Raw genomic sequence first — 23,735 nt, forward strand, 5'->3', positions numbered from 1 at the left:
TTTTTTGTCTTTTTAGGACCACACCTGAGGACATGGAAGTTCCTAGGCTAGGCATTGAATCATAGCTGCAGATGCCAGTCTAAACTACAGCCACAGCTACATCAGATCTGAGACGTATCTGAGACCTATGGACTTACGCCTTAGCTTGTGGCAATGCCAGAGCCTTAACCCACTGAGCAAGGCCAGGGATCGAACTTGCATCCTCATGGATACTAGTCAGGTTCTTAACCCATTGAGCCACATCTGGAACTTCAAATCTTTTTTTTTTCTTTTGGCTGTGCCAGCAGCATACAGAAGTTCCCAGGCCACAGATCAAACCTGAGCCATAGCAGTAACAATGGCCAAAGCCTTAACTGCTAGGGTCTCAAGGCACTCCTAACAAATCTTTTTAAAAGAGTTCTTTGATGGGTGTTGCTGAGGTGCATCTTGCAGTTATAATAAGAAACACAAGGGCTGGTCCAGCCACAACACTGGCTCCAGGCTCACCACGAGTAGTTTGTGCCCAGGTGAGTGCTTCAGGCATTCCTAGCCCATAGCATCATTACAAGATGAGCCTGACACAGAACACAAATGAATAGAATAAGGTTGGCTGGTTGTTCCCAATGTTGTTGGACAAGATAGTCAAAGAAAAGGATAAACTCAGAGGTTTAAATTCCCTTCTCAATAAGAACATTCTCTGCAATAAGTCACATTTCAGGCCAGAAAACAAGCCTTAAAAATTTTAAGATTGAAATCACACTGTCTCTTCTGACCCCAGTGGAATGAAATTAGAAATGAATAACAAAAGAGTAAAATGGAAAATTCACACTTATGTGGAAATTAACACAGTCTTGAACAACCAATGCGTCAAAGAAGAAATCACAAGGAACTTATAAAATATCTTGAGACAAATGAAAATGAAAACACAACATACTAAAACTTAAGGTTTGCAGCACTAGCAGGGAAATTTAGAGTAGTAGATGCCTATGCTAAAAAAGATTTTGAATTAAAATCCTAACTTCACACTTCAAGGATATAGAATAAGAAAAACAAGCTAAGACCAAAGCAGATGGAAAATAATAAAGATTAGAGCAGAAATAAATGATAAAAAGAATAGATAAACAATAGGAAACAAAACCAATGAAACTATAAGTTATTTTTTTTTTCAAAAAGTTAAGGAGGAGTTCCCTGGTGGCCTAGTAGATGAGGATTCAGTGTTGTCACTGCTATGGCATGGGTTTGATCCCTGGCCTGGGAACTTCTTCATGCTGCCAGTTCAACCAAAAAATAAATAAATAAAAAGGTCAATGAAATTGAAAGGAAAAAGGGGGCAGGAAAAAACTATATTATAAAGACACACAATTATGGTGGTGGTTAAACAGATATGACATTTGCCAAACTCATTGGGCACTTGATATGGGTTAATTTATAAAACATTCAATTTAAATTCAATAAAGTTGATTTTATAAAACACCCAAAAGCCTATTTTTTAAAAGGAGTTATTGACAAACTTCTGGAAACACAAACAAGAGAAAAGGAGAAGGTAAAAATAAGCAATTCCAGGAATGAGAAAGAGGACATAACTACAGATAAAATAGGGATTTTAAAGAAAATGAAAATATTTGAACTTAGTGGCAAAAAAAATTTTATAAAAGCCTAACTTTAAAAAATTTAAGAAAAATAGAAAATCTGAATGGCCCCTAAAACCAATCAAATCACACACTATAAAACAATAATCCCCATTTACCAAGTGAATGTAACTAAACAGTCAAGGAGAACAAACTCTTCCAGGGGTGGGAAAAATCATTAAATTGGGTAAATCCCAGGAATGAAAATATTCTTTTAACACTAGAAGATTTAGCGGTTCCTGTTGTGGCTCAATGATAATGAACCCAACCAGTAACCACGAGGATGCAGGTTCAATCCCTGGGCTCTCTCAGTGGGTTAAGGACCTGGTATTGTCATGAGCTGTGACGTGTAGGTTGCAGAAGTGGCTCAGATCCTGTGTTGCTGTGGCCATGGCTTAGGCCAGCAGCTGAAGCTCTGACTCAACCTCTAGCCTGGGAACTTCCATATGCCATGCATGCGGCCCTATAATGCAAAAAAAAAAAAAGATTTATCAATGTAGCATATTAACAGATTAAACCATATGATCATCTCAAAAGATGCATATTTTACTACTTTTCATTTTTTAAGACTTTATTTTTTAAAATGAGATAAAAGATACATTCCATTATATTCATTATCATTTTCATTGGGCTACACCATCATATGGCATATATGATAGAGACGTCATGTAAATAGCTATATCAATACCTAGTTATACAGCATTTGATAGCTTACAAATCACTCTGCATCCATTCTCTACCTAAAATAGCCACTCTCAAGTAGGTACTACCTTTTAAAATATACAGAAATGAGAGTTCTTATTATGGCCCAGTGGGCTAAAGATCCGGCATTGCTGCAGCTGTGGTGCAAGTCACAGCTCTGGCTCGGATTTGATCCCTAGCCCAGGAACTTCCATATGCCAAGGGTGTGGCCAAAAAAGAAGAAAAGAAAAAAATACATAAATGAGAAAAGAGATTTAAATGGATGAAGTGATTTGTCCCAAGTCCCAAGTATTGTCCTTCTGTTGTTTTTCTGTTATATCCTATGCAATCCACATATAGATAATACAAACTAGGAGGAGAAACCCCGAAATTCTGAACCTAACTCTCCAGTGGTTATCACATGCTCTTGGAACAAATGTTTAACTCCATAGTTTATTTCTTTCTCTCTCTCTCTCTCTTTTTTTTTTTTTTTTAGGGCTGCACCTGTGGCACATGGAGGTTCCCTAGCTAGGAGTCAAATCAGAGCTGTAGCCACTGGCCTATGCCACAGCCACAGCAATGCGGGATCCAAGCCTTGTCTGCAACCTATACCACAGCTCATGGCAACGCTGGATCCTTAACTCACTGAGAGAAGCCAGGGATCAAACCCAAATCGTCATGGATACTAGTCAGATTTGTTTCCACTGAGCCACTATGGAAAGTCCCGTTTATTTTCTTAGTCATATCTAGCCTTCCTTCTCAAATCTGTAATCTACAATTTAATACTGGTGTTTTCTCAACTTAAAAACTATAGCTCCTTCAAAGCCAGATAATGCTAGAGGCCTAGCAGTTTCTACCTTCCAACTTGGGAACAAGTAAGCATTCCTCTTGGTCCTTACTTGGGTACAAATGCCCTGTTCATGCCACAAACCTCTGACACAACTTGACCTGCCATTTCAGTGTCAGATGGGAGAATGTCAGGAGAAAGAGGGAGTTGTGACTTTCCTTGTTTCTCCAAGTACAGCTAAAAACCCTGGACATGCTACAGAAAACAACATAAGAAGATTCTGAAAGCTGGAGAGAGTACAGACTGGCTGGGGACCTGGGGCCTGAGGAAGAAGAGAGCACTCTTTGGGTTTTCCTTCTGCCTCACTGCTCTGAAAAAGTGGGCAATCCAGAAACACCCACACAAACAAAAACCAAGAAGAGGGTGGTCTTTCTAGTCAAGGGAATAGGAAAAGAGTGGCCTAGGGAGATAGAACACTTTTAGACAATAACCACCCTACTCCAGCCAGAGGTCATGGAAAGACACTGTGGTCCTATCCACACCAACAAAGGCTGAGTGGAGAGCCTACACGCCCACTCTCCCCAGGCTGTAATGAGGGTCCTCAATGCCCCCCCTCCACCTTGAGTGGTGTCACAGAATGTCAAGTGGGGGACAGGACTTTATTTATTTATTTTTTGGTCTTTGTTGTTGTTGTTGTTGTTGTTGTTGTTGTTGCTATTTCTTGGGCCGCTCCCGCGGCATATGGAGGTTCCCAGGCTAGGGGTCGAATCGGACCTGTAGCCACCAGCCTACGCCAGAGCCACAGCAACTCGGGATCCGAGCCGCGTCTGCAACCTACACCACAGCTCACGGCAACGCCGGATCGTTAACCCACTGAGCAAGGGAAGGGACCGAACCCGCAATCTCATGGTTCCTAGTCGGATTCGTTAACCACTGCGCCACGACGGGAACTCCGGACAGGACTTTAAAATCTAACCCCTCCCCATCCCACCTTGGCAGTGTCACAACTGGGGACCACGTGGGGAGACTAGGCTTCCAACCCTAACCAGGGACCAGACGTCTCTCCCCATCCTTACTGGTGATGTGGTGTCAGTGGAGGCCATGTGAGGAGCTCCAACTCCCACCCCAGCCCAGCAGTAACAGGAACCCCTGTCCCGCATAGCAATAAAGACCAATGGTGGGTTTGGATTTCCAACACCAACTTACAGGAATAAGGCAGTGTCCCCCCAACCCCTTCTCCAGCAGAGCAGAGTCCTCGGATCTGGCCCAAACAGAGCTCCAAACAGAACTCAGAGCCCCAGAATATAATATACAGAATGTTCAGATTTCAACTGAAAATCACTCATCACACAAAGAACCAGGAAAAACTCAACCTAAGTGAGAAGATGATCCACAGATGCCAAAATTGACATGGCACAGATGTTAGGATTAACTGGGAAGGATTTTAAAACAGTCATTAAAACAATGACTTGGTGAGCAATTACAAACATGCTTGATTCAAATTTAAAAATAAATTCTGAGCAGAGAAACAGAATGGAGAGTCAAACGCAAGCGAAAAATACATCAATGGGCTCAAATACATTAATGGGCATCAGTGAACTTGAAGACGGAACAAGAGAAAATACCCAATCTGAACAACAAAGAGTAAATTGCTATGAATTGAACTGTGTCCCCCAAATTTATATATGGAAGACTTAGGAGCCCCCAATATGACTGCATTTAGAAGTAAGGCTTTTAGAAGGTAATTAGGTCAAATGAGGGCTCTTACTCTGATAAGACTGGTTGACTTCTAAAGAGAGGAAGAGAGAATTCTCTCCCCCTCCACCCATGCACCGAGCAAAGGTGATGAGGACACAGTCAGAAAGTGGCCATCTGCAAGCCAGGAAGAGGGCTCTTAGCAGAAACTAAATTGACTGCCACCTTGATCTTGGCTTTCTCCGCCTCCAGCACTGTGAGAATTAAATTTCTGTTGTTTGAGCCACCTAGGCTACAGCACAGGCACACCTCAGAGATGGTGCAGGGTCAGTTCCAAAAAAACCACAATAAAGTGAATACTGCAATAGTGAGTCACATACATTTTTAGGTTTCCTCGTGCATATTCAAGCTGTCGTTACATTAGACTGTAGTCTCTTAAATGTGTAATGGTTATGTCTAAAAAACGTACTTATCTTAATTTTAAAATATTTTATTGCTAAAAAAACACTAACCATCATCTGAGCCTTCAGTGACTCATAATAATACTACTAAAGATCACTGATCACAGATCACCCTAACATATATAATAATAAAGTTTGAAATATTGAAATGCTAAAATATGACACAGAGACATGAAGTGAGCAAATGCTGTTAGCACTAACAGAATTGCTCAACACAGGGTTGCCACATTTGTTAAAACAAAAAAAGCCAAAAAACTGTAATACATTTGGAGTGCAATAAAATGAAATGCAATAAAATGAGATCTGCTGGCATTTTGTTTTGGAACCCAGGCAGATTAAGACAGATGTTGGTAGCTAGAAGTGGGCTGCTGTTCTAACAAATACCTAAAAATGTAGTTTGGAACTCATTAATGGGCACAGGCTGGAAGAGGTTTGAGCTGCATGCTAGAAATATGGATATTTAAGGCCATTCTGGTGAGGTCTCAGATGGAAATGAGGGACACATTATTGGAAACAGGAAGAAAGATAATTCTATAAAACTGCAAGAATTTGGCTGCACTGTGTTCTAGAGTTTAGTGGAAGGTAGAACTTGTGGGGATTTCCAAGCAAAGTACTGGAGGCACAGCTTGGGCGCTCCTTTCTGCTGAGAGGAAAATTCAAGAAGAGAGAGATGAACTGAAGAAGGAATTGTTAAGCAAAAATGAGCTAGAACTTAGAGATTTGGGAAATTCTAGCCATGCTGCAAAATACAGGAAAGTGAGTCACAGGGAAACTCCCAGAAAATGTCATCTAAAAAGAACACTAAGGGTGTGGCTGAGCAACTACTTGATAAAGAGATCATGGGTGTGACCCTAGACTTCATCAGCCATCAGCAGAAGCCAGGAATAGAAACAGGGTTATACCAGCAGAAACACTGCCAGCTGGGTCTAAAAGGGACAGAAAAACCTGACAAATGAAGGAAGGCTGTCGGACTTAGATGCTACAGGACCAGATGATAGAACTTATTCAGCCTTAAGGTCTCATGGAGTTTGCCTTGCTGGGTGTGGGGATTGCTGGGGACCCATCACCCTCTCCTTTTAATTCCCTTTGAGAAAAAGAATGTCTATCTTATGATGTCCCACAATCATGTTTTGGAAGCACATAACTTACCTGGTTTTGCAGGTTCACAGTAGGACAAGAACTTGGCCTCAGGATGAATGATACTTTGAGTCTTACCCATATCTGATTTATGTGATACTTTCAGTGGGACTTTGAACCTGACTTTAGAGTTGATGCTGGAATCAGTTAAGATTTTGGAGGGTTGCTGGGATGGAGTCAATTTATTTTGCTTGTGAGAACATGAATTCTGGGAGGCCAGGCATTGAATGCTATGGACTGAATTGTATTCATATGCTAAAGTGCTAACTTCCAATGAGACTGTATTTGGAGGTAGAGTTTTTCAGGGTTAATTAAGGTTGAATGTGGTCAAAAGACTGGATTCCTAATCAAATAGGACTGGTAGCTTTATAAGAGGAAAAGAAAGAGTTTTCCCTTATTCTTTCCACACACATGCACCAAGGAAAGGCAATGTGAGAACACAGCAAGAAGGCAGCCATCTGTAGGCCAGGAAGAGAGCCCCCACCAGAGACCAAAGTAAACACCCTGATCTTGGACTTCCAGCCTCTATAACTATGAGAAATTAATTTCTGTTGTTTGAGCCACCTAGTCTATGGTATTTTGTTATTGCAGCCCAGGAAGACTAAGACAAAAATACAGTGAAAAATGAATAAACAGAGCCTCAGGAACCTACAAGACTATAATTAAAGATCTAACCTTTGTAAAATCAGTGTCCTGGAAGGAGGAAAAGGGTGAGGAAGTAGGGGCTGAAAATATATTCAAAGAAGTGATGGCTGAGAACTACCCCAATTTGGCAAAAGACATAAACCTACAGATTCAAGAAACTCAGGAAACAGGATAAACTCAAAGTAATGCACACTAAGACATCATAGTCAAACTTGTACAAACTAAAAACACAGTATTCAAATTGTCTGCAAAAATAACCTTCAAAATTTCCATGAAAACAAAAAAGATGTCACCTGCAGAGTTCCCACTGTGGTGCAGCAGGTCAAGTATCTGGCATTGTCTCTATGGTGGCGTGGGCTTGATCCCTGGGCCAGGCACAGTGGGTTAAGGATCCAGCATTGCCCACAGCTGTGGCAGAGGTCACAGCTATGGCTTGGATTCAACCCCTGGCCATGGATGTGGCTAATGAAAAAAAAAAAAAAAAGATGTCATCTGCCTCTATTCAAAAGTAAAATGATGAAAGGTAAGTATGTCTAGTCTTTTCAAGTTTTTCACAATCTAATACACAGTGCCAGTTCAGGTCTACAGCTAAATAAAATGACTGTATGAAAAGTATAAGGTACAAACTATATACAACTGAGGTAAAGCTTGATAAATATGCACATTCTCAGGTAACTCAGCTGAAAATAAATTGAAAACATTAGCAGTCCCTTCCATAGTCTCCCTTTCTAGCTGTTGATCTTGACTCTTGGAGTTAATATGATTCTTAGTAGGTGCCTTCTCAAGAAGCAAGGTCTAAGAGACCAAAAGTGCAGAAGCAGACTTGCCAGGCCACATTCCTTGGCCTCAAGATGGAGACTTTGCAACTGACCAACTAACAAGTTTGACTAATATTTTTCCTGGTTGTTAGTACTCATTTGTGTGGTTATCTCAATCAACATTTCTTGACTTCATCCCCCCAGTTCTCCTCTCCTATCCTTGCCATCTACCTCCCAAGTGCTCTTGGATTTAAGATCAAAGGCAAGTTCCCTTCAATCGCCACTCTCCACACTGGACAGACTCATTGTGAACTGCCAACCTCTGATTTCTACTCCTGCAAGTCCCCTAAAAGAACCATTTATTCCTTTAAAAACTGGATCCCCCTTAGCATTATGAGACCACCTAGCCCAGCTAAGACATCCTCTTTCCATCATGGCACACCCTATTTGTCTCCAAAGGATTTGGCAACATTCATACACATAAGGGTGTTGGAAATAATTCTCTCTTCCCAGGGAAATTCACAACATCCTCTGTTAGGACATTTTTAAAAATGTAAAACTCTTCTTTCACACTCAAGTCAGCTATGTCTCCTATCAACAATGACTTCTCAATATCTTTTTTGTAACAGTCTTAAATTCCTTTGTAGCCCTTTCAGCATGTATAGTGATTGTTCCATAAATATGTTCTGAATGTCCTACATTTACATGGCCTTTATCCAGTATGAATTCTCTTTTGCTGGCCAAAGGCTGAATGCTCACTAAAGGCTTTTCCATATTCCTTGTTTTTCCCTCCAGCATGAGTTTTCTGATGCTGAGAAAGGGATGAACTCTGGCTGAAAGCTTTCCCACATTCCTTACACTTATAAGGTTTTTCTCCAGTGTGAGTTTTCTGATGCTTTGTAAGAGATGAGCTTTGGCTGAAAGCTTTTCCACAATCCTTACACTTGTAGGGCTTCTCTCCAGTGTGTGTCCTCTGATGACGAATAAGGGCTGAGCGGTCACTGAAAGCTTTGGCACAATCATTGCATTTGTAGGGTTTCTCCCCAGTATGAGTCCTCTGGTGTTGAGTCAGGGCAGAACAGTAGCCAAAGGCTTTCCCACATTCATTGCACTCATAAGGCCTCTCCCCAGTATGAGTTCTCTGGTGTTGAATAAGGCCTGAACGATCACTGAAAGCTTTTCCACATTCGTTACACTTATAGGGTTTCTCTCCAGTGTGAATGACCTGATGCTGGGTAAGGAACGTGCTTTGGCTGAAGGCCTTCCCACATTCATTACACTCATAAGGTTTCTCTCCAGTATGAATTCGCTGATGCTGAGTAAGGTATGAACTCTGATTAAAGGCCTTCCCACATTCACTGCATTCATAGGGTTTCTCCCCAGTATGGATAATATGATGCCGAATAAGGGCTGAGCGGTGACTGAAGGCTTTCCCACATTCGTGACATTTGTAAGGTTTCTCTCCTGTATGAATTCTCTGGTGTAGAGTAAGGTGTATGCTCTGGCTAAAGGCTTTACCACACTCATTACATTCATAGGGTTTTTCTCCTGTGTGAATTCTCTGATGCAAGACAAAAGCTGAGTAGTAACTAAAGGCCTTCTCACACTCATTGCATTTCCAAGGTTTCTTTCCTACACACATTTTCTCATGTTTCATTAGATCTGAATTTTGTTTCAAGTTCTTTTTAAATGAATCACAACCATGTTTTCCCTCTCCTTGCTGTTGAACAAGTAATGACCTCCGACTAAATTTTCTTCCAAATCCATCACACTGGTAACTTCTCTCCCCTGAAGGTTTCTTCTGAGGGACAATCTCTTGGATTAAATGTTTCTCATGGTTTTCCTGCTGACTCTCTAAAGAATCCTCACAGTCAATGGAACTTTCCTTTGGAAATCTTTCTATTAATACCACAGGGGCTGATTCTTCTTCAGAAATGTCCTGCTCTGGAATTAGCTCCTTGCTTTCTGGTCCTGGCCCCCAGTCTGAAAGAAACAAAAACACAATGTATTGCTTTCCAGACTAAGAGAAAAATAATTGCTATGTTAGGCAAATAATGAAACTAACAAAAACGTGTTTACAGGAAACAGAGGAATTTGGAAATTCTCAAAAACAGACTTGCAATGTTGCAAGAACATGAGAAAAGAAAGATGACTGGGCAAAGTGATGCAGAGGCATAGAGAGGGGAGCAGACACTCAATATTCCTGTATCTAGCAGGGGAGGAAAAAACAAAGAATAACAGAACAAGACTAAAAAGAGATGATGGGGAAAGAGCAGATAATAAATACAGTCTTCCCTGAGAGTTCCCTGGTATGTGAGTAGGCTAAGGATTTCGTGTTGTCACTGCTATGGCTCTGGTTACTGCTGTGGTGCAGGTTCAATCCCTGGCCCAGGAATTTTTGCATGCCGTGGGTGTGGCCAAAATCAAATGAGTCATGTGTAGGGAGGGGAAGGTCAAATCCCCCCATGCTCAGATTAGTCCCCAGTCTGTCAGGATGCTTGCCCCAAGCTCTAAGTTTCCTAGTAAGAGTTTGGGGGGATAGCTGCATTGCTAGAAACATTTAAATATTCCAGGCTTAAATGGTCATTAAAATCTATTCCAACCATGACTCTACACAAAATAAAACAATACGATGTTCTCAACAACATATAATCAGGGAAGTGGCTGGGATTCTAAGGACAATAGGTAGAAACAGGTTAAAAAAAAATGGACCTTCAGCTCAGGGGAGTGGAAAAACTGAAGCTTCAAACATCAGTAGAGAACACATGGTTAGTGGAGGACAGTCAGAGACTTGCCTGTCTGGTGTTCAAGGTTCAAGTTGAACAGAGAAGGTAAAATGAGAAGGCAGGTACACTAACAAAGGTCCTGGGGAGTTCTCACTGTGACTCAGCAGGTTAAGAACCCAACATAGTGTCTGTGAGGATGAGGGTTCAATCCCTGGCCTCACTCAGTGGGTTAAGGATCTGGCATTGCCACAAGCTGCAGCATAGGTTGCAAATGTGGCTCAGATCCCATGTTGCTGTGGCTGTGGAGTAGGCCTGTAGCTGCAGCTCTGATTTGACCCCTAGCCACAGGTGCAGCCATAAAAAGGAAAAAACAAAAAATAAAGGCTTTGAAGGCAGGTAGAAGAATATAAAACTGGCAGAGTAAGCAACTCACTGTGGGTAATCCGGCAGTATTATGCTGTCTAATTAGACAAAGATATGACTAATGAAAGCATAATTAGCTGGTAGTCTACTGCAGTATGCAGTTTGACAGGAATGATGGGCTCAAATCCATGACATCTTTCAAAAGAAATGTTAGCAGGATTTAATCATCAGCTATCATTTGCTTAGCATATAGCCAGGTACTATTCTAAGCATTTCTCTGAAATTGTTTCCTTTGATCCTCACAACCACCCTGTGACTGAAGTGCTATCATTATCTACATTTTACATTTGGGGAATTTGAGTCACAGAGAGGATAATTCACTTGCTAAAGGTTGCAGAGCTAGTAAGTAGTTCAAATTGGCTTTGAACCCAGAAAAAGTGGGTCCAAAGTCTGGACTCTTAACCACTATGCCATGCTGCCTTCACTTAGAGAAAGAAGGCAAGGGAAAACTCAGAGATCAATTTAGTCATTGATCTGATACAAAAAGTCACACTATACTGCAGAGATAAAATAACATACAAAACAGCCTGGTTTGGAGCCTGGCACCCAAGACATTAACAAGCATGAAAATGTTGATTTCATCTCACCTTATTTGGTAAAATGAACTGGCTTGAAAGGGTGGAAAGTATTTATTGTCTAAAAAGTAAATTTATGACTTTATGACAGATCATCATCCACAGAGCTGGCATGTGGCACAGGAGAAAGGTTCTTCATGTCAACCTTTCCGCAGGTCTAGCGATATCTGAAAAGGCTCCTCCACAAGCATTTCAAAGATACTCTTCCCACTGATCATCTTGGTTTTACATTCATTGTTTCCAACAATCACTCACCTGGACTAGTTGCCTTTGAGACTTCTCTCTCCAGCTCCCCCCGACACTCCAACTGAGAGATTACGTCAGGCTTGGAAATTGGAAGCCCTGTTTGCAGACAAAGAATAAGGAGTCTCAGTGTAAAGAGTTCAGTGTTAGCTCCTTGGTTGTTAGGAAAGACAGTATAAGAGAGAGAAAAAGGTGGGTTCTGGATCTGTCTGTAGAAGGGAGGAAGATGGATATGGGGCCTATCTGAGTTCAGAACTAAGTCACTTGTTTTTACCTCTCCCTATTAAAAGAATACACACATTTCTTAGCAGGTGTTTTCACTAGAACTTTGTCTCGGTATCCTTGGTCAGAGAATAGGGAAGAAGGAGGCTACTGCCTTGGCAAATGCAATTTTTAAAAGGTGTCCATTTCTAGAGTTCCCATCGTGGCTCAGTGTAACGAATTTAACTAGTATCCATGAGGACTCAGGTTTGATCCTTGGCCTTGCTCAGTGGGTTAAGGATCTGGCGTTGCCGTGAGCTGTGGTGTAGGTCACAGACACAGCTTGGATCCTGAGTTGCTGTGGCTCTGGTGTAAGCCGGCAACTACAGCCTGATTCAATGCCTAGCCTGGGAACTTCCATATGCCATGGCTGCAGCCCTAAAAAATAGACAAAAAAAATTTTTTTTATAAAAAGGTGGTTTTTTTTTTATTTTTATTTTTTTTTTTGTCCTTTTAAGGCCACACCGGCGGCATATGGAGGTTCCCAGGCTAGGGGCTGAATTGGAGCTGTAGCTGCTGGCCTACACCACAGCTACAGTAACACCAGTTCCGAGCTGCGTCTGTGACCTACACCACAGCTCATGGCAATGCCGGATCCTTAACCCACTGAGCGAGGCCAAGGATTGAACCTTCGTCCCCATGGATGCTAGTCAGATTCATTTCCACTGAGCCACGACGGGAACTCCAAGGTGTCCATTTTTACCTCTAGAAGTGTTAAACCTATATTTAGAAACAAAAAGCAGAAATTGCTTGTCTCAGGCCATACATAGGAATTAAGAATCTTTGAAACTGGAGTTCCTGTTGTGGCTCAGCAGTAACGAACCTGACTGTATCTATGAAGATGCAGTTCTATCCCTGGCCTCACTCAGTGGGTTAAGGATCCAGTGTTGCCACCAGCTGTGGTATAGGTCGAAGATGTGGCTTGAATCCTGTGCTGCTGTGGCTATGGCGTAGGCTGGCAGCTGCAGCTCCAATTCAACCCCTAGCCTGGAAACTTCCACATGCCACAGGTGCAGCCCTAAAAAGCAAAACAAAAACAAAAACAAAAAACAACTTTGAATTTAAGAAACTCAGAACTCTGGGGCACTAAGTAAATTCACAGGGGGTGGGGGAGCCATCCTTACCCAGCAGGACCAGATTCCTATGCTTCTCAGGCATGTCTCCCTGAGGAGGGTTCAGCTGCCTCCACGGAGTGAGAGCCTCAGCCATATCCCTGATCATCGACTCCTGAAAAACCAAACACACCCGGCTCACCTCTGGGAAGGACTCAAACAGAGGACATAAGAGAAGACAGAAAGGCTACAGAAAATGACCTCTACCATCCCTCCTAACCCAGACTGGCTCCTTGCCTCCATGCATCAGAGTCACATGTAACCTGCAAGTGGGAAGGAACACCTTTTGTGCAAAAAGTTATTAGTTTATGTAGCAATAAATTAGAGAACTACAGAAGTCCTTACTATTTAGACGTGGGAAGGTGGAGAAAATATAATAATTATGAATTAAGTATTTCCTTGATGGTATGGTTTTAAAGAGGTTCAAGAAACATGAATTATTTTTCTCTCTAGGTTTCCTTTCAGAATACAGTGCAATATATATTAAATATTAAGATGCTTGCTATATGTCACAGTATATAGATTTGTCAAATGGTATTTTAAGCCCAAATACTATGGGAGATCCCAGTGCATTCTTGTTTCTCCCCAATCAGTCCGACCGCCCCCCCCACCCCCCATCTACTCTCCACCCCATCATACACAGCTCCTCCTGCACTGTCTCTGCTCCAGCTGGGGGCCGTCCTTTGGCCTGAAATGTGTGCCACATTCCCTTCTACCCCTTTACACAGCCGCTTCTTGCTCCTGAATATCCTCCCATCGATTCATCCTTTCAGTTATTTTCATCCTATTCACACTTTGGTCTCAGCTCAGGTGATACCTCCTCAGGGAAGGTGACTGACTCTCTGGGTTGTAGCACCCGCCATGTTCCTTCCCTTTTCCTGGGTTATACACACACACTGAGGTGACTGTGTGATTATCATCTGTCTGTCCTATTAGACACTAACCTCTATGAGAGCAGAGGCCAGGTTCAAGTTTGCTCAGTGAAGCAGCCCCTGCCTCTGGCACATCGTCCAATAGGTGAATAAAGGAGAAACACCTGGACAAGATTTAGTAGAACCAAATTTAAATGGGACATTCTATAAAAGTGTACATGGGAACAGAGGTTGGAAGGCAACAGAAGAGTATCAAACACTGAAAACACTGCAGGAGTGTTTACCTAACTTTGATTTAGGTGACAAGCACAAAGTTTAGACTGTCTACTAGAACTTATGGAGAGTGAGCAGGTTGGGTAATGCTCTTTTGAATCTACAGCTGAGTCTGTTTACTGCTGATAAAAGTAATGTCTCATAATTCTTCTAATTCAATTGAAAATTTTTTCATACAACCTCGTATTAATGGAGACATTAAAACAAACCAGTCCCTGGGATGCTAGGAAATGAACTAGTCATCATGGATGTCTTTGACATCACTTTTGCCATAGTTCCCTGAACATATATATATATGAACATAATGTTGACTTTATTTAGATTCTGCATTCAAATGTTTATGTCTCACACACACGCACACACACACACACACACACACACACACACACACATATAGCTGCTCCAAAAACAACTGGTGAAATTATTCATAGAATGAAATAAAATTAAAAGAACTACCTATTTTGAAAATCCTCTGCTCAAAATAATTGAACTCAGAGTTTCCGTGGCATAGCAGAAATGAATCCAACTAGGAACCATGAGGTTGTGGGTTTGATCCCTGGCCTCCCTCAGTGGGTTAAGGATCTGGCATTTCCATGAGCTATGTAGGTGTAGGTCACAGACACAGCTCGGACCCCAAGTTGCTGTGGCTGTGTTGTAGGTCAGTAGCTGTAGCTTCGATTAGACCCCTAGCCTGGGAACCTCAATAGGCCTCGGGTGCAGTCCTAAAAAGACAAAAATAAATAAATAAATTAAAAAAATAAAAATAATTTAACTCCTTTTCTAATACTTCAAGTATGAAATCACTATGCTTTCAATTTAAATTATGGTCCATTAAGGCCATACACCTTGAGAGGGCTCAACTCAAGCCATGTAAATTGTATAGTCTCCTTTCTTTACAAACAATGCAGCAGTAACACACCAGCAGAAAACCTCAGCAATCACACTCTCTTACGGGGCTGCTGATTGACAAGCAGCCCTAGTCCCTTTACCACGGGGTCTGCCTTCTCCCAGTATCCTAGGCCAGATCCTCCAGAAGCACCTTGACTAATCTCTCTCCAATCAGTCATGGCAGGTTTCATCTTGCTAGGCCTCTAAAAACTTTCATGGGGCCTGATTCGTCTTTGGAATAAGGTCCTGTGTGGATTTCCCTGTAGTCTGGCTACAACACACCTATGCTTCTCTCATCACACCCTGCCTCACTCCACAGTGACACACATTCCCCCTGAGGACCTCCAACTCTCTCAGCAAATGAAGACTTTTCCGCCAAAGCTGTTTCCTCTCTCAGAATATTCCTATATTCCACTTTCCAACTCTTACTTGTTTTTCAATGTACAGCTTTTATCCCAGTGTTTTTCCCCCAAATACTCAAGAGTATGGAAAACCTCTTCTAAGGTCTTTTATGATTTGTCTATTATGACTTGTGTGTCATATTTGACATTAAGTAATGTCAAATATTACTTAATGCAGTAATTTCTGCATTTATATATATGTATATGTGTGTATATATATATATATATATATCTTCTGCCATTTAACTGCTTTACTTATTTATATCTTATCTCCTCAGTAAACTTCACAAGGCAGAGGCAACTGGCACTTACTCCTTTGCAACTCACCAGGAGACCAATCTCAGTACTGAAAAGCTTGAACGTGTGCATCTAGCACTAAGTAGATAGAGAAGTAATGCTGAAAGGGCAGGCTCTGCACAGGTGAGGAGCATTTACTGTTAGGTTATCGCTCATCATTTTATGAGGAGGAAGCCAGTGGTGTAGCAATCAGGGCTGAGCAAGTCCATAACAATGCCAGGAACCATAGTCATGGTCTGAGAACAGGAGAAAAAAAAAGAAGAAAAAATATAAACCTACCTTGGATGCTGGGGTCAGCACCACAGTGACCAGGCCATTTTCTTTAGGGTTTCCGGAATGGGGAAGGTCTGAATCCTCAGAAAGTGACCCTATAAGTGGAAATAGGAGCCACAGTGATTTACTCTCACAGAAATTGCCACCCAGTTACTTGTCACCAAAGAAAAGTCAACACAGGGAGCCAGAAGGACACACGCTCAGCCCTCCTCCACCCCGAGGGGACAATCCCAAAACATCTCTGAAACCAGACAGCCACGCCCACAGCTGCCTCAGGTTCCTCCTATGCTCCTCGGTCCTTAAACCCCAGGAGCACTGTGGCACAATATTCTGTACACTTAAAATACATATTCCTATTTCTCATCTGCTGAGTGATAATCAAGACAATCTCAAAGTCCCCGTATGTCAATCCGTGTCTCACTTAATGAGTCACTCCTGTTCTAGTCCAGGCTCACAGGATGAAAGACTAGTTAAATTCTTCTTGAATATTAGCTTTTCAGATACAATACTGGCTTTCTCAGAAAAGCAGTGGATCCTGTGGGGGGGGGGGGAAATCCAGGACTCTAAACAAATTCTGTGATTTCTTGAATCCTCACTTTCTCCATCTGCCAAATGGATCTATTTGATAGTCTCCTTCCTCCGTAACTGTCTTACGCGGTTCCCATAAGAACAAAAGAAAGTCATTATCAAAAGCCAAATTGTCAGATCTGTTGATTTGGGGGGCAAAGGAGGTATACATCATCCTAAAGACCAGCAGGAGGAGGCAGGTAACGGGATCCCCTTAAACCCCAACATGAAACCAAATGGGCTCTCTCCACAGAAGGCGTGATGCTTATTCTTTCCGAGCCTGCCCCAGCCAGAGGGCAGCCTTTCTCCTTTTTCTCTCCAGCAGGCGGCATTCCTCCGAAATTCTCACCTCTGCCCCAAGACTCCATAGCGACTCCCTCCCCGCTGGCGCAGGTGACAACCGCGCGAGAAGGGCGCGGCGAACCCACGAGGGGCCCGGGGATCCACGGCTCTGGTCCACCCAGAGACTCAGGAACGCGCGCGCGCCCCTCGCAGACCGGCGCCCTCCACCCAGGAACCTTCCCCCGCCCACCTTCCAGCCACTCAGACTCAGAAGGACACGCGCTTAACCCTCCTTGACGCCCCCCCCCCCCAGGCGCGACCTCACGAACAGCAAGGAGGACTGCTGGCTGGCGACAAAGGCATCTAAAAGCCTTCTGGGCCGAGTGGCGCCGGCCCGAACTCGCTGCTGAACTACAAGTCCCAAAATCCTCCGCGGGGTGCGTCACCGGACGCCTCTTCCCAGAGGACCCCGCGGAGCGCTGGCCCGGCGGCTTTAAGTACCGGAGTACCCCTTAACGCTCGGTGTTGGGTCTTTAGGGTACGTGAGCACTTCGGTGAGCTCCTTTCCGGGTGCTCCAAGGACCGCCCCTTCCTCGATACCGACTCTGGGCTCCGGCCCCCGGAAGATGAGCTCGGCGGCGCCAAACACCGTCTCATCCTTCCCCCAGGCAAACGGAGGCGCCCCTCACCCATCCAGGATTCCTCCTTCTTGGCCGCGGTACACCTTCGGAGGGGAGACGCCCGCATCCCAAAGGATGCTCACCCCATCCCGTCGCTTCTCTTCAGCTGAGTCTCCACCATCCGTTGTCGGGGGGACAGAGATTACCCCCAAGTAAACGGGAATGTTTGCTCCAGGCTGCACCTCGGAATAAGGAAAAGTAGACTCAGTCCTGGAAAGCATCTCAGTCTGGGGCGCCAGAGGCTAGTAGTTAATAGCAGGTCAGTACCACTGACCTCAAGGTGCCCAGAACTTTCATAGTCTTACAAACTCCTGAGGAGCTCTAGGAAAAGTTGGCTGGGAGTCGGGGTGTTCAGGCTGATGTTCTCACTTATCTATCCACAATTAAGTTGCTAATTTTCTATCCAGTTCAAGTTTCCAAGAGAGAAAATCAAATTAGCCTAACTGTCCCTGCTTGGGTGCAAGCCACAATGTCCGTTTGTCCTTTCTCTAATAGAATCCCAACTTTTAGCTAGGCCTAAGGCTGTCTGGAGTAAAAACGACATTTTTTGTCATCCTTGCGTCTTGCCAGGGGGATGAGAGCAAAGCGATTCTTAAAAGGAAAAAGAAACCTCCTCCATGCTGGCTGGAACACAGGCGAGTCATCATGGATGGTGTGGATAAGGATGGCAAACCAATCAGACAGAAAGAACTGAGCTCCTGACAGTTTGGTGGAACAGAGCTTGGGGCTTTAATGTGAAGAGATATAAACTCTTCTATTTTATATAAACCACTATTATACTAGGTTTCTGATATACAGATAGCTATGCTTATCTTCTAATTGGTTGGCTCCTAATCAACTAGGGCTGGGGGAAGGGGCATGTGACAGAGACACAGCCCTGACAGCTCAAAGAACAGCTGGAGGGAACCCCCTCCCCATCAGCAGGAGATACAGAGTGGGCAGTTTCTTTCCAAAAATGTGTGTGAAAGGTACCACCAGTTGATATGTCTGAACGCCTGGGAATACCATCCTTCCTTTTGTTAACCTTCACTGCAAAATCCCCTTTCTTTTGTTACCCAATCAGTGGGTAGTTCTCACTCCCCCCTAGTCCTCTCACTTTACCTATCCACAGTAGGTGACAGAATGACTACTCCCTCCTGGAAACACTGGTTTTCCTCCTTGACTGGCCACTCCTTCTCAGGCACTTTAAGTAGTTTTTCCTCCTCAGCTTCTAAGCCGGTGGTGGTTAAACTATAGCATGATCAGAAGCCCCTGGAGGGCTTGTTAAACCACAGTGCTGAATTTCAGGATGTCTGGGGTGGGGCCTGAGAATCTGCACATCTAACAAGTCCCCAAGGGATGCTGAAACTTCTCATTTGGGAACAAACTAAATGTTAGAATGTCCCAGGGCTCAATTCTTGGGCTCTGCTTCCTTTTCTATCAACACTTAATCCTTAGTGATCTTGTTCAGTCTAGATGTTCTAACTACCACCCAAATGTGGTCAATTCCCAATTTATATCTCAAGCCTGGGACTTTTCCTCTGACCTTCCACTTATCTCCTCAAACTCTTTACTTGGATGTCTAATATAGATTGCCAGTGTAGCCTGTTCAAAACTGAACTTTTGATGTCTTTCCTCCCCCACTGCCATAACTCTTCCACCTGCAGTTTTTCCCATCTCAACGAACGGCAACTCTGTCCTTCTAGCTGCTCAGTTCAGACACCTTGGAGTCAACCAGTCCTCTTTCTCACAACCTACACCCACTTCCTCCACAAATCCTGTTGGCCATGCTCTCAAAACATATGCAGAATCTGCCTACTTCTCACCACACCCACTGCTATGATGCTAGTCTAAGCCTCCGTCATCTGTTGTCTGGATCACTGCAAATGCCCATAACTGGTGTCACTTCTTCTCTTGCCCTGCATGTTCTAGTCTCAACATAGCTGCTTCCTATTTCGGAAAAAAACACCAGAACCTTTACAATGCCCCACAAAGCCCTTCAAAATCTGCATCATCCACATCCCCTAACTCTGATCTCTTCCTTTCCCCTTTGTTCTGCTGCCACCATACTGGCCTGTCACTCATCAATCAAGTGAACCATACTTCCACTATGGAACCTTTGTGTTTGTTTCTTTGCATGGATGTCCTTCCCCAGCTGCCCACATGGCTTGCTCTCTCACCTCCAAGCCTTTGTTTATCTTCCCTGTGAACACTTCTCTAACCATACTTCTTTTTTTTACATAGCACTTCTCTCTAACATATGATTGTTAGTTTTATTGGGTGTATCCCAACACACATACACCAGAGATTAAGCTCCATGGGGCACGGAGTATGCTCAGAGTATTTACTGGTACTTACATGATTGATAACTGAGTGAGAGTATGCTCTGTACTTGCAAAGAAGGTTTAAGTGCCTAAGACTAATATGGCCCTCATTTGGCTTTCATTTGTATGCTTTTGGAAAACCTGGACTTTCTTCATAGCCCTGCTTTTATCTGCATAGGCTCTACTTTAGAATGGACATCAGCAGCTGGCCCAAGCATATGAATTGGTGTCACAAAGCAGTCGAGTGAACACCTTGGGATAAAAATCCATTGGTCTCCAGTGAGTCCCCATTATCACTTAAGGGTGGGTTGTGCTTGAGTTTTCCTGAATTTAGTAGGAATCACTGTTTCCTTCTAGTCTATCTTTGTGTTTGCCACAACACCCTGCCAGGAAAGCATCCTTATCTTCCTCAAGAAGCTACAGTGCCATCAAAGGCCATTAACTTTGATGTGAAAGTTGTTAAAAGAGGTAAACAAAGAATCCTTTAATCACCATGGATGAGGGAAAAGCTGAAAAGTAAAAGAAGAGTTTGGGTGGCAAAGAGGTGGAGGCTTGAGGGACAGAAGATTCAACAGAAGAGTTAAAAGTCTCAGGTAGTCAGAGAAGGAGGCACACTTGAGACAGGAAATTGGCTTTGGGGCAGAACAGCAAAGGGAGTAAGTCAGGTGTGAGTCTTGTGCCTGCTCACGTTACCTCTGGGCCTCTGCACAGACCCTCAGCTATTTGCTGCACCTCAGTTGCCAGTGCCTATAAGGCCACTCAGCCCTGTGGCCACACCACCTGTGGGGGACAGTTATCATCAACCTGGGTCTCTCCCCTTGCTTACCTGGGGCTAAACAACTGCATGTGGCAGGTTTCTGGCTCCTTGTACCACCAGACTTGTTAATGTGCCACACGGTGAGCTGTGGGATCTTGCTTCCCTATGATGCAGACTGAAAGTGTGAAGAAGACAGGAGGGATTTGATCAGATAAATTCCTTCTGCTTCTCTGCCTATAAACTGCTCTATAGTTTCTCCACATAGACAGTCTGGCGTCTTCTTGCAGAGCCAAGTAGATGAATAACCTACTATTTCTCAGCCTGTTGTGAGGCAGTGGCCAATGGGGAATAGATCACCTTGCTTTTCTTCCCATCTCTCCCTGCTTCACTTCCTTTCCTCACTTTTGCTACCCTGGGTTTGTACCTCATAAAGCATCAGCTCTTAATCCTAGCCTCAAGCTCAGCTTCCTAGGAAATGTGGGCTGAAACTGGGAACATGGTCTCTGACCCCCTGGTCCCTCTAACGGCCTCATTGTCTCAGGGAACTGTGGGGCACAAGCAGTGAGATTCAAGGTGGAGCTAGGAGCAATTGTTAGAACCAGCCAAGTAAGGCTGAGGCACAGGCTGAGACCTGGATGGAGTAAGGAGGAGCTGGAGATGCCAGGAGAGAATGATAGAGGGTCTCAGGTCCTAGCACCAAGAGTTTCAAGGAAGTAAATAGCTTGGTGGCAGTGGACAGATGCTTGAGGAATGTATATTCTCTATTAAAGAGTCACAGAATTTGCATGTAAAATTTCCAACCACTCATCAGAATGAAAGAGTCACACTGATGGGAGAGAAGCTGCAAAAGAGCAGTCCAGCAGAGAGCCACAGAATGAAGCCAAGATGGCTGGTGACATCACAAGCAATAACCAGGAGAGCCTTCTGGAACCTGACAAATGCTGGTTGGGCATTTTAATCCTTACCCTAACCTGATGGGAGGGGCAATTGTGAAGACTGAAGAACTTGAAGCTATCTGAGACATGGAGGTCTACCTAGGCAGTTTATATCAAGCCATGTGATACAGCGGCCTGCATCAACTTTGCCCAGATAGGACATTCAGGGTTGGTTTCATCCTGTCCTTGGTCTGCTGGTGTATGTTTGCTTTGTTCACTCACAACAGCTAGAAAATAATAGCAGCAGGGATGCTTTGAAACCCATCAGGTTACTTATTCAATTGAAGGAGGTCTCACTCTGTCTTACCCTTCTGTCAAACAGACTTCAAGGGAGTTATGGAAATTGCCATTTCCTAGCAGGGTAGCTCCTAGGGGGTTAATGGCAAGGAAATAGTGGGAATGGGCATTTGCATTGTGAGAGAAACCAACAAACCTTTAGAAGAAAAACACCTTTCAGCCAATCTCAAGTCATCCTTTTGCACCAAGACACACCACGTCCCTCCCTTTCACACATCCCCAAACAGAAACAGATAAGCAGTAGACCTGGAAGACCATTAGGTCAGCTCCACAACCAAGTTCAGTAACAGCCAAGAGCTGCACATGAAACTGACTCTTGGTAACAAGTAACCAACTTCCTGTGGTGAGTTATACATATTTAATTTCTAATTCACTCTCTGAGTACCTTAAAAATATAGTTGTATATGGATAGATGGCTATTTTATTTTTTTTAGTAAGAGTGGAGATAAGTTGACCTGAAGAAAATCAGCCATGTAAAAGGATATTTGAAGGATTCTAGGGTTGAGTTACCAGATTCTTATCAGGGATCTGCAAAGGATTATGCTGAGCTATAGGGACAGGAAAGATGTACCTCTTTTCCTGTCATCTCTACTTTGCTACAATTAGCACAACCCTGGAGACACTGATGCGCCAGAACTGATCATGAAAATGTGGCCTGTTACACCTCTAAGATCAGGCCAGCCTCACAATGGTCCTGGTCTAAAATAGTGTTCCCTCTGGGTAGAAGAGTTAGATCCTTTTCTGTTGACTCTATGTGTTGCTTTGGAAAGTTTAACAGAAATTTCCTTTGGCTGTGAATACAGTGGTTAAATGCATAAGGCTTTAATCCCTTTCATTCAAGATCAGAAGTGGGTAGTCCAGGGCTGGTATGGAGGCTCCGTAAGATTATCAGGGCATCAAATGTCTTCTGTTTGTCTCCTCTCCAATCCTTCAGGCATGGCTTATATGCTTAAAGTCACAGATGGCTGCTGGAATTCCAGCCATTAAAACCACATTCTAGGTAGAAAGAAGGGAAGGACAAGGGCAAAAGGGAAGTTTTCTAGCTGTCCTCTCATTTAAGGTGCCTTTTCAGAAGTCCTATAGAACAAATTTCAATTATATCACTATATCATTGGCCTGTTAATTGATATAGCAATATATTATTGGTCTGATATTTGATATATAAGTATTTTATTGGCTTGATTAGCCATACCTCACTGCAGAAGAGACCAAGAAATATAGTTGGGCGTTCTGCAATTCAGGCAGGCTCAGATTTCCTATTGTTAAGAAAGAAAAAAAAGAATGTCTACAAGTTTGGCAACAAACAGCTTCTGCCATAGTAACCAGTACCCACTGCTCATTATCAACACTTTAGCTATTGCAAATTTCTTTATCATGAGGTTCTATAGCATGGATCAATAAGTTGAACTGTTCATCCTAGGATATTTGGTCATTTGCCTCTTCTGCAGACTTTGCATGGGTTTTATACACACATATGACGGAAAGGAATCCGCATCCTTACATGATACCTATGGCATGTTCAATGTGTTGGGCACCATACCAGTGGTCAGAGCTTTGATGACCACAGGGTCAGATCTTTGACTTTTTGTGGCCTCTGCTACTGGGCCTCACCATAGGTCCACTTGTCCTGCCTAGAGTTCCAGATTCCTGCTCATTAACAAGATAAAAGACAAAGGCCAGGCTAATTCTCTATCCTTCATCCACTGATGAGCCAATATGGCAAAAGAAATTAAAATAATTTTTTTGGAGTTCCCATCATGGCTCGGCAGAAAAGAATCTGACTAGCATTCCTTAGGATG

General features: G+C 43.3%; 1 protein-coding gene across 4 annotated transcripts; it reads right to left on the reverse strand.

Annotated features, from left to right (window-relative positions):
* On the reverse strand, positions 2,161-23,624 carry LOC100523897 (zinc finger protein 501-like). Of its 4 annotated transcripts, none has more exons than XM_021087074.1 (5): positions 17,285-23,622; positions 16,122-16,210; positions 13,124-13,226; positions 11,751-11,837; positions 2,161-9,754 (listed from the first exon to the last, which is right to left on the reverse strand). In XM_021087074.1, the coding sequence occupies exons 3-5, from the start codon at positions 13,218-13,220 to the stop codon at positions 8,484-8,486; spliced, it is 1,455 nt and encodes a 484-aa protein (XP_020942733.1). In that variant the 5' UTR covers positions 13,221-13,226; positions 16,122-16,210; positions 17,285-23,622; the 3' UTR covers positions 2,161-8,483. The 4 variants fall into 4 exon arrangements, with proteins under 4 accessions (XP_020942733.1, XP_020942731.1, XP_020942734.1 ...); XM_021087072.1 differs by having other exon boundaries at positions 7,436-9,754; positions 17,294-23,624; XM_021087075.1 differs by lacking the exon at positions 17,285-23,622 and adding an exon at positions 17,215-17,256 and having other exon boundaries at positions 7,436-9,754.

This window comes from Sus scrofa, chromosome 3, assembly GCF_000003025.6.
Source record: "Sus scrofa isolate TJ Tabasco breed Duroc chromosome 3, Sscrofa11.1, whole genome shotgun sequence".
In the NCBI taxonomy this organism is placed as follows: domain Eukaryota; kingdom Metazoa; phylum Chordata; class Mammalia; order Artiodactyla; family Suidae; genus Sus; species Sus scrofa.